Genomic DNA, 12,102 nt, shown 5'->3' with positions numbered 1-12,102 from the left:
TCCTATAGGGTCACTGTGAGTCAGAATCGACTTGATAGCAATGAGTTGGGTTTGGTTTTTGGTTGAAGTCCCTGAGTGGTATAAATGGTTAACATGCCCTGCTGCTAACCAGAAAGTTGGGGTCCATCCAGAGGCACCTCGAAGAAATGTCAGGCGATCTAAAAAATCAGCCATTGAAAACCCTATGGAGCACAGTTCTACTCTGACACACATGGGGTCGCTAGGAGCCAGAATCTACTCAAAGGCAACAGGTTTGTTTGTTTTTAATCCCTGCCCCCAACGCTACCTACTCTTCACATTCCCCAAAGACTTCTCTTTATATTTATCCACTGGCCCTTTAAAATGTTCGTGATAGATCCTTCTCGTCAGAAGAAACTTATGTCGGGAGATCAACACCAGCTCGTGCGCTTCTTCATAAAGCCTCGTCACGTAGAGCGGATTACTCATGCGCGGAGACTGATGAGCCGACTTCGGGTGCGCTGCAGTCAGAGGCCACCTCTTTCTCTGTGGGCCGGATGGGTCCTTGAGCGTATCCTTTCATGCCATTCATTTTTATCCCCTGCTTTACTGTCTCTCTTGCTTCGTCATCTACCTAATTTATTTATTTTTCTTTCCCAAACTCCATTTTCTTCTCATTCTCACTGCTTCTATTCCCCCCTTATTATTTCAACTGTGTGAGAGAGAACTCCACTCTGTTTCCTTAAAAGAAAACAGGTCCTCTCTTCACAAATTTTATCATCTTCCTCATCTTTCTGAATACGATCGTACTGATGGTTGAAATAGGTGAGAACTGACATCGAACGGAAGAGGAAGTGGGTGGGAGTCATTTTTCTTCTAAATTGATCATTTTATGTTTTTTAAATATCATTTGAATTGTAATAGGGGCAATTATATTAAGCCCTTTGAGTAGAATTTGTGCAACTGCTAAGAACTAGTAACATTTGGAGGGCTCTTGAGAGTGTTGTGGATACAGGATGGTCTGGACACAGAGGTAGAGTGTAGTACGTACAATGTCACAAATGCACAAGGAGCTGGAGCTGTGAAGACTGGTCATATTTATTTTGTCAGTTTCGTCTAATATTTGTTTGGATTAACCTTTTCTGTTTCTATTAGAGCTATGGGTGCCGAACAGTAAGTGACCTAACATTTATATTTTTACAAGTATGTTTAGAAAGGTTAAGTGTGAATAAGAAAGCTCACAGAGTATGTGAAGTAAGGTACAACTAAGATATTAGAAAGAGCCCTGGTGTCACAATGGTTAAACGCTTAGTGGCTAACTGAAAGTTTGGCGATTCAAACCCACCAGCAGTTCCACTGGCGATCTGCTCCTGTAAAGATACAGCCTAGGAAACCCTATAGGGCCGTTCTCCTCTGTCATATAGGATCACTCTGAGTCTGAATCGACTCGATGGTACACAACAACGACAAGATATTAGGTGAGTCCAAAAAATGACTTAAAGTAAATGACACTAAAAGAAATAATGAATTATATGAAATGTATTAAAAAAACAGAAAGACATCTGGATACTAAATTACTTCATTTGATTATCATCTCCAACAAACTGCTCAGAAATGATAAAAGAACAGTACCAAAACCTATTGCCAGTGAGTTGGTTCCAACTCATAGTGACCCTATAGGACAGAGTAGAACTGCCCCATAGGGTTTCCGAGGCTGTAATCCACATGAGTTTTGGTTTGGCCCACTACAGTATACTATATACTTTGAGGTGTTTTATTTCTTCCTCATAGTGATAGGGATTTTGAACTAAGTCACAAACAGTTTCCTATTTCTTGTATGATCACTGGTATGTATTTGCCTCAGGAGGTTAGGGATATAGTCTTAAGCCTTGGAATGAAGTAAATAGGAGTAAATGTATGACAAATCAAAATAGAGTAGCACTAACTACTCTATTTGGTAAAACAGATAAATGTGAAACATGATCATTGTGCCAGAGGATGGGTGAATTTCCAGAATGGGAAGTACCCGACAAGCTCATAAGAACTGTATCTGATTAAGCATAATCTTTTGGTGGAAAGGCAGGATTTTGTAAAGGAAAATTATGTGACTAACAGATTTCTTCAAACAGACACCTTCATGTGATAAAGATAAGCAGTAAGACATTTTTAGGCTTTTAAATAACAATTTTCCAGATCACAAACAGTGTTGTTATAGATAGGAAAAAAATAGGAAATAATGAACAGTTCTCTAGATCAAGGCTCCCCAGTCTTTTTTGCCCTGAGATTTCCTTTCTCAGTAATCTTGAAGACTCACTTAGGAGTTTTAATCATTGCTATTATTATTATTATTATTTTTTTATGCTTTAGGTAAAGGTTTACAGCTCAAGTTAATTTCTCATACAAAAATTTATACACATATTGTTATGTGACACTAGCTGCAATCTCTATAATGGGACAGCACACTCCCCCTTTCCACCCTGGGTTTCCCGTGTCCATCCAACCAGCTCCTGTCACTCCCTGCCTTCTCATCCTGCCTCCCAACTGGAGCCGCCCATTTGGTCTTGTGTAGCTGCTTGAACTAAGAAGCACACTCTTCAGGAGTATTATTTTATGTTTTATAGTCCAGTCTAATCTTTGTCTGAAGAGTGGGCTTTGGGAATGATTTTAGTTCTGGGTTAACAGAGCGTCCAGGCGCCATGGCTTCTAGGGTTCCTCCAATCTCAGTCATACCATTAAGTCTGGTCTTTTTACGTGAATTCGAGTTCTGCCCCACACTTTTTTCCTGCTCTGTCAGGGACTCTCTGTTGTGTTCCATGTCAGGGCGGTCGTTGATGGTAACCGGGCACCATCTAGTTCTTCTGGTCTCAGCCTGATGGAGTCTCTGGTTTATGTGGCCCTTCCTGTCTCTTGGGCTAATATTTTCCTTGTGTCTTTGGTGTTCTTCATTCTCCTTTGCTCCAAGTGGGTTGGGACCAATTGATGCATCTTAGATGACTGCTCGCCAGCTTTTAAGACCCCAGATGCCACTCACCAAAGTGGGATGCAGAACATTTTCTTAATGAACTTTGTTATGCCAGTTGACCTAGATGTCCCCCGAAACCATGCTCTCCAGACCCCAGCCCCTGCTACTCTGTCACTCAAAGTATTTGGTTGTGTTCAGGAAGCTTCTTAGCTTTTGGTTTAGTTCAGTTGTACTGAGTTACCCTGTATTTAATCATTGCTATTTTTGAGATATACTCTAAAGAAGCAAGCTGAAGTAAAAATGTTGTAGACAACCATATTCTTAAATAGTGTATATATTTATTATGTAATTTTAATAATCGTAATACATGAATAGGTTTTTACTTTTGCCCTTTTACCAGGTGATTCATGCTGTTTAACTATGAAGATAATACACCATTTGTGTACAAATGAATTTTTAAATGACATATTGAATTTGGTTTGGGGATCAAATATATTTTATGTATTTATGTATGTCTGGGTTTGCTAGTGCCGCTGTAACAGAAGTACCACAAGTGAGTGTCTTGAAAGGACAGAAATTTATTTTCTCACATTTTGGAAGGCTAGAAGTCTGAATTCAGAGTGGGCTCTGGGAGGAGATCCTTCTTTCTATTTTAGCTTCTAGTAGCCGGCAGTCCTTGGTTCCTTGGTGATCTTCATGCGGCATCTATCTTCCCCTGTTTGTGCTTGCTTGTCTCTGTGTCTAATCTCTTTTTATAACTCAGAAGTGATTAGGTTTGTGACACATACCACAGTGATACGGCCTCATTAACATAACAAAGAAACCCCTATTTCCAAATTAGATTATATCCACATGTATAGGGTTTAAGATTCCAACATATATTTTGGGGGGGACACAATTCAATCTGTAACACTACTATATGTTAAATATATGTCATTTATATGTTAAAGTGTTGATCAAAATGTAACTGTTGTTGTTAGGTGCTGTCGATTGCGACTCATAGCGACCCTATGTACAACAGAATGAAACACTGTCCAGTCCTGCACCATCCCATTGTTGCAGCCACTGTGTCAATCCACCTCATTGAGGGTCCTCCTTTTTTTCGCTGACCCTCTACTTTACCAAGCCTGATGTCCTTCTCCAGGGACTGGTCCCTTCTGATAACATGTCCACATTACATGAGATGAAGTCTCACCATCCTCGCTTCTAAGAAGCATTCTGGCTGTACTTCTTCCAAGACAGATTTGTTCGTTCTTCTGACAGTCCATTCAATATTCTTCACCAACACCATAATTCAAAGGCATCAGTTCTTCTTTTGTCTTCCTTATTCATTGTCCAGCTTTCACATGCGTATGAGGCAATTGAAAATACCATGGCTTGGGTCAGGCACACCTTAGTCCTCAAAGTGACATCTTTATCTTTTACACTTTAAAGAGGTCGTTTGCAGCAGATTTGCCCAATGCAGTACGTCATTTGATTTCTCGACTGCTGCTTCCATGAGCATTGATTGTGGATCCAAGTAAAATGAAATCCTTGACAACTTGAATATTTTCTCTGTTTAGCATAATATTGCTTATTGGTCCAGTTGTGAGGATTTTTGTTTTCTTTATGTTAAGGTGTAATACATACTGAAGGCTGTGGTCTAACTATGTGTTAGGGCATAAAAATAGGGAAAAAAACCTACTTTCATGACTGAATATAGGTAGTTCTTCTATTTTGTGCTTAAAACACTAATTGGTTTATTTTTATAATTTTCATGTTTTATATTTGAATAGAGAGAGAGAAGAAAGATTTGGCTTATTTGTAAGCTGTTCTGTGAAATTAACATATTGCAGTAAAAAACTGAATATAGCATCATTATAATTTCTTTTTTTATTGATTTTTTGAAGTTCCAGAAACATCGTAATGTGGTATATAAAATTTCTGATCAGATAAATGCAATTTTTAGAATCTGGTGAAGATGGTCTTGAGATAAACTTGTTGAATTATCATTCTTATGCTCTTTGTGAAACTGTATTTCAACATTGATGTTCCTGTCTTCATTATGGGTATTATTAGCCAAAATATTGTTGTGAACAATGACAATTAAAAACTGTGTAAATGTCAAAATCACTACAGCAGTATTTATTGCTCAGGATGATTGCTCATCTGATCTCCATTAACTGCCAAGCATGTCAGTCATTGTGTATTTGGAGGCTCTCAGATTGTTCTGTTTTAAAGGGAGATATATTTAAATTACCTATTGATAAAAATAGAAATTAAAATAGACCCTATTAACTCTTAAAATCACAAACTTCTTGAACACTTTCAAGAGTCCCCAGAGGTTTGCAAACTTATTGGAAAATGCGTTCTAATTCAAAAAAAGTAAATATACCAACACCAGTTTGTACCAGTAAAAATTTTATAAATGGTAAACAAAACAAAATGTAATAATAAAGATATTGCACAATGAAATCACCTTGTTTTCAACTATCTATTCAGCTCTTCAAAATAGTAAACTATTAAGTGATAAATTTTTGTAATGTTTTTTAGAGTTATATGGGTTTTTGGATCTTTCGGTTTAAAAGGGGCACTTATAAGGAAAAGTAAGGAAGGCAAAAAACTGTGTTAACAACCTCACAGCCAGGGCTCAACCAACGCTGGATACAACAGAGACCTAATAGACTGGGAGCGGTTCTGGGAACTGAATAGCAACTCTGCTATCAGTCCTCAGAACCAAACATCCTGAGAACAGTGTCAAGTACATAGTCTAAAACCAATAGCCATCAAGTTGATTCTGACCCACAGCAACCATATAGGACAGAATAGAACTGCCCTACTGCTGGATTCAAACTGCTGACCGTTTGGTTAGCATCCCAGTACTTACCCACTGTACCACCAGGGCTCCAAGTACTTAGTAGAAGCTCAATATTTGCTGAAGAAGTCAATGGCGCTTTGAAATTTCTCAAAAATATACAGTGTAACTGTAAGCACTTTTCATGGCCTGTCTATTGCAATGAATGAACTTAATTATAAGCAAGTGTAAGTAATGCATTGGGGTGGGGAGGAACTAAACAAATATTACTTAAAAGTAGGTGGATTCTGAGTATCATGGCTCCTGAATGGGATTAATCATGATAGATTCTACTCAGAAGACGTTGGCCTAGCATACTGCTGAGACCAAAAAGGCCATCAAAATTTTGCACCTTATCAGAAAAGAAAATTGAAAATTAAACAGAAATTATCCATACCTGGAAATATGTAGTAGTGGTGGTAATAATAATAGTTATTGAGTGTTTTATCTGCTTCATAATACTTACTCCTCACAATTCTGAGGTCAATGCTATTATCTTCACCTTACAGACGAGAAACCTGAGACACAGGGAGATTAAGTAACTTGCCCAGGTCATACATCTAGAAGCAGGTGGAGCCTAGTTTCCAAGTCGGATGTCCTGGCACTGGAATCTTTGCCCTTAACCACTATGTATACTGCCTAGAATTCTGGATTCGGTTGTTACAGGAAACTCACTTTCTCTACCCATGCAAGAGCTATAAAATGAAAACTAACAAACGGCAAAAATGGATGGGCTTTTTATGAGGGTAGGCTAAAAAAGTATATGATAGTTTGGACTGAAAAGAAAAGATGAGACAGTCTTAAAAAAAAAAATGAAACCCATTACCATTAAGTTGATTCTGACTCTTAGTGACCCTATAGGACAGAGTAGAACTGCCCCATAGGGTTTCCAGGGAGTGCCTGGTGGATTGGAACTGCCAGCCATTTGGTTAGCAGCCAGGCTCTTAATTATTGTGCCACCAGGGAGTATCAGTAAAATAATGAAGGATAACCCCAATATGCTAGATATAGGAAAAATACCATTGTTATGGTTGAAAAAGATAATGAGTTGACAGCAAGTTTAGGAAGAGTAATGGAAACCAGATAAATAAATAAGGCATTAAAGAACTTAAGGCTGCTTAGGTTATATTGCTAGATTATATTAAGGTGCCATCATAGAAGGTAATTCTCCCCTTCCACAAAAGTCTGTAGGGGCTGTTAGTATGATCTCATTTAGTATGGCATTTTTTATGTCCTTAGTATTTTACCAGTCTTATATAAGGAGTCCTTGGGTGGTGCAAACAGTTAACATGCTTGGCTGCTAACCAAAAGGCTGGTGGTTCCAGTCCACTCAGAGGCACCTTGGAAGAAAGATCTGACGATCTACTTCCAAAAAGCAGCCGTAGAAAACCCTATGTAGCACCTATACAAAGACAACTACAGAACACTAGTGCAAGAAACCAAAAGAGACTACATAAACAGAAAGACATACCATGCTCATGGATAGGTAGACTCAACATTGTGAAAATGTCAATTCTACCCAAAGCAATCTACAAATACAATGTTATCCCAATCCAAATACCAATAGCATTCTTCAAAGAGATGGAAAAACTCATCATTAGCTTTATATGGAAAGGAAAGAGGCCCAGATAAGTAAAGCACTATTGAAGAAGAAAAATAAAGTAGGAGGACTCTCACTACCTGACCTCAGAACCTACTATACAGCCGCAGTAGTCAAAACAGCCTGGTACTGGTACAACGACAGACACATTGACCCATGGAACAGAATTGAGAACCCAGATGTAAATCCATCCACTTACAGTCACCTGATCTTCAACAAAGGCCCAAAGTCCATCAAATGGGGAAAAGACAGTCTCTTTAACAAATGGTGCTGGCAAAACTGGATGTCCATCTATAACAAAAATGAAACAGAGCCCATATCTCGCACTATACACAAAAACTAATTCAAAATGGATCAAAGACCTAAATATAAAACCAAAGACTATAAAGACCATAGAAGAAAAAATAGGGTCAACACTAGAGGACCTAATACACGGCATAAATAGGATACAAACCATAACTAACAATACACAAACACCAGAAGATAAGCTAGATAACTGGGATCTTCTAAAAATTAAACACTCATGCTCACCAAAAGACTTCACCAAAAAAGTAAAAAGAGAACCTACAGACTGGGAAAAAAATTTTGGCTGTGACAAATCTGACAAAAGTCTAATTTCTGAAATCTGTGGGAAAATCCAACACATCTACAACAAAAAGACAAATAATCCAATTAAAAGATGGACAAAGGATCGAACCTGATATTTCTGCTTTACCCTTGTGAAAATACTAAGACTCCTAAGGAAGAATTCCAAGTGCAGATGTTATTGAATGAAAAGGTGTTACCCTTTGCTCACTCACAAGAAACTGCTTTTGTACAAGGATCTGAAGAACCATTATAAGGGCATCCTTCAGAACTGTTATGCCAGTGACGAATGTGAACTACTAAAGGTGAACAGCGTATCTGATGAGCTATAAGTAACTAGAGAACAGGAATCTTTAGGGAGTGATTACATGCTTGGAGTAGCTGGGCAATTCCTTGATGACAGAAAGCTTTCACATTACTTGGATATTTCTGTCTTTTCACAGAAAAAGGTTGAATTTCTTTTTGGGTCTGGGTGTGGATGTATAAGAAATGATTCTTCACTGGAGCAGCTCTCTCAAGGGGAACAGTACAGAGGGAAAAAATCTACTTGAAGAAACAGCTGGCACTGTAAATGTTTACAGAAATGAAATTCTTCCTATTTCTCTAAGAAATCTCACTGAGATAGAGTATGATTTCAAAACAATACTTGAAAACAGTTGGAGTAACAAAATATAAGGTCAACTGGCCTATCCATAACTTGACTGAACTAAGTCTAGGACCTTTACCAATTGTTCTACAGTTCCCTCTTTTTTCTTCAGGTAGAACAGCTCTAGGATTAATTGTCTTTCTTAATAAAAATATTGTGATAAACTGAGATTATCACTTTGGAAAACAACTGACATCTCTCTAGTTGAGAGTTTGAAACAATATTAAGAAATAACTACAATCTGATTTATAAAGATACCTTCACTGAAGCAAGACAAAAGTATTTATATAAGTATTTGTACACCTTTTTGATCATTCCTTTTAAACTTCTCATAAGTCTTGCAGGACTACCTGTTTTATATATGTAACAATGAAAGGACAAAGAAGACCATTAGCAACAAGTCAGAGGGATAGAATCAAAAGTTTCTTAAATCCATTACTTAGTTTCCTTTTTCATTCTGTCACTTGGCTTCTATTTTTATATTTTGTTATTATATGAAATGCATCTTTTGATGGTTGGATTTCTTTCTTTTTTGATAAAGACTTCATCTGACGGATTAACTTCACAAATTTGAACCCGTTTCAAAAAATAGTTCTGAGTTATGTCAAATGCCAGGAAAGTATTTACTATGATAATAAATAAAATTTTTGTGACTTAAAAAAAAAAAGGGCAAAGGAAATGAACAGACACTTCACCAAAGGAGATGTTCAGGCGGCTAACAGACACATGAGGAAGTGCTCAAGATCACTAGCCATTAGAGAAATGCAGATCAAAACTACAATGAGATACCATCTCACCCTGACACTACTGGCTCGAGTCAAAATAAATAAATAAATAGCTGTTGGAGAGGCTGTGGGGAGATTGAAACTCTGATGCACTGCTGATGGGAATGCAAAATGGTACAACCGTTTTGGAAAACGATATAAAAAAACCCGTTGCCGTTGAGTTGATTCTGACTCTGTCACTACAGGACAGAGTGGAACTGTTCCATAAGATTTCCAAGGAGCACCTGATGGATTTGAACTGCCGACCTTTTGGTTAGCAGCCAAACTCTTAACCACTGTGCCATGATATGGCACTTCCTTAAAAAGCTAGAAATAGAAATACCATACAATCCAGCCATCCTACTCCTAGGAATATATTCTAGAGAAATAAGAACCATCACACAAATAGACATATGCACACCTATGTTCACTGCAGCATTATTCACAATAGCAGAAAGATGGAAACAACCTAAGTGCCCATCAGCAGATGAATGGATTAACAAACTATGGTACATACACACAATGGAATACTATACAACGATAAAGAACAATGATGAATCTGCGAAGCATGTCACAACATGAATGAATCTGGAGGACATTATGCTGCGTGAAATAAGTTAATCACAAAAGGACAAGTATTTTATGAGACCACTACTATAAAAACTCATGAAAAGGTTTACACACAGAAAGAAACAATCTTTGATAGTTAGGAGGGAGGGGAGGGATGGGAAGGGGAAAACACTAGATGGTAGATAAGTGGTAACTTTGGTGAAGGGTAAGACAGTACACGATACTGAGGAAATCAGCACAGCTTGACCAAGGCAAGGTCGTGGAAGCTTCAGAGACACAACCAAACTCTTTGAGGGACCGAATTACTGAGCTGAGGGCTGGGGACCATCGTCTCAGGGGGCATGTAGCTCAATTGGCATAACATATTTTGTAAAGAAAATATTCTACATCCTACTTTGGTGAGTAGCATCTGGGGTCTTAAAAGCTTGTGAGCAGCCATCTAAGATACTCCTCTGGTCTCACCCCGTCTGGAGCAAGGGAGAATGAAGAAAACCAAAGACATGAGGGAAAGATTAATCCAAAGGATTAATGGGCCACAACTACCACAGCCTCCACCAGACTGAATCCAGCACAACTAGATGGTGCCCAGCTACCACCACCGACTGCTCTGACAGGGATCACAACAGAGGGTCCTGGACAGAGCTGGAGAAAAATGTAGAACAAAATTCTAACTCACAAAAGAAGACTAGACTTACTGGTCTCACAGAGACTGAGGAAACCCCAAGAGTACGGCCCCCAGACATCCTTTTAACTCAGTACTGAAGTCACTTGAGGTTCCCTCTTCAACCAGAGATTAGTCAGGCCCATAGAACAAAATGAGACTAAATGGGCACACCAGCCCAGGGGCAAGGCAGGAGAGGACAGGAAAGCTGGTAATGGGGAACCCAAGGTCGAGAAGGAGAGAGTGTTGACACATCGTGGGATTGGCAGCAATGTCACAAAAAAAAATGTGTATTAATCGTTTCATGAGAAACTAATTTGCTCTGTGTCATGGATTGAATTGTGTCCCTCCCAAAATACGTCTATCTCTTTTTAAGGTCCCTAAATGGCACAAACAGTTTGCACTAGACTACTAACCTAAGGGTTGGTGTTTTGAACCCATCTAACAGCACCTTGGAAGAAAAACCTGGCTATTAGCTTCCACAAAATGATTATAGTCAAGAAAACCCCATGGGGGCAGTTCTACTCTGTAACACATGGGGTTGCCATGAGTTGAAACCAACTTGATGGCAATGGGTTTGGTTTTTTTGTTTACTCTCCTTTTGAAAAGGGAACGCTGGTGGCGCAGTGGTTAAGCATTCATTTGCTAACCAAGAGGTTGGCAGTTTGAACCCACCAGCCGCTCCACGGGAGAAAGATGTAGCCGTCTGCTTCCGTAAAGATTACAGCCCTGAAAATCCTGTGGGCCAGTTCTACTCTATCCTATAGGGTCCCTGTGAGTCAGAATTGACTTGACAGCAATGGGTTTGGTTTTGGGTTTGGTCTCCTCTTAGAGTCCCTGGATGGAGTAAATAGTTAAGCTCCAGGCTACTAATCTAAAGCTTGGAGGTTCTTCAAACCCACCGAGAGGCACAGTTCTGCTCTGAAACACTCATGGCCAACATGAGTCGGAATTGACTTGACAGCAATTGGTTTTGTTTTTGCTCTCCTTGCACCAAAGTTGAACTTTCATTGAAACTGGTAGGAATTTACCTAATATTCTGTGAAGTGACCTACTGTTGTTGTTATTGTTGTTCTGGAATAGCGATTATTTTTCTAGAACAGCTAACTGCCTGTAGAAACTCCACCTTGTGAAATAGAATCATATGCATTTGCTTTACTTGCTTCATCAAACCACTACCTTCTGTCACCCTAAGAGAAATATGTTCAAAACTAGATTTCAGGCATAGCTCTTCACTATTAACTCGTTAGACTGGCTGAGATTCCTGAGTGGACTTTGCCGGGCTCCTCAGCTCTGTGTCCACTAAGACCATTTTGCCTTGCTAAGGCAGGCTGAAGAATTCCAAGAATTTTTTTTTCCTTTTTTTTAAATTGTACTTTAGATGAAGGTTTACAGAACAAACTAGCTTCTCATTAAACAGTTAGTGTACATATTGTTTTATGACATTAGTTATCAACCCCATGACATGTCAATACTCTCCCTTCTTGACCTTGGGTTCCCTATTACCAGCTTTCCTGTCCCCT

General features: G+C 38.8%; 1 protein-coding gene across 1 annotated transcript in view; it reads left to right on the top strand.

Moving 5' to 3' along the window:
* CATSPER2 (cation channel sperm associated 2) overlaps window positions 1-12,102 on the top strand; it is a 32,656-nt gene that overhangs the window by 2,105 nt on the left and 18,449 nt on the right. Inside the window, exons 3-4 of the mRNA XM_004380691.2 lie at window positions 356-529; window positions 715-783. Coding sequence (XP_004380748.1) covers window positions 356-529; window positions 715-783 — 243 coding nt within the window. The remainder of the gene's footprint in view (window positions 1-355; window positions 530-714; window positions 784-12,102) is intronic.

The sequence above is a fragment of the Trichechus manatus genome, unplaced genomic scaffold (assembly GCF_000243295.1).
Source record: "Trichechus manatus latirostris isolate Lorelei unplaced genomic scaffold, TriManLat1.0 scaffold00076, whole genome shotgun sequence".
Taxonomy (NCBI): Eukaryota; Metazoa; Chordata; class Mammalia; order Sirenia; family Trichechidae; genus Trichechus; species Trichechus manatus.
Note: the sequence above shows the minus strand (reverse complement) of the source record. Positions and strands in the feature narration are given on the sequence as shown.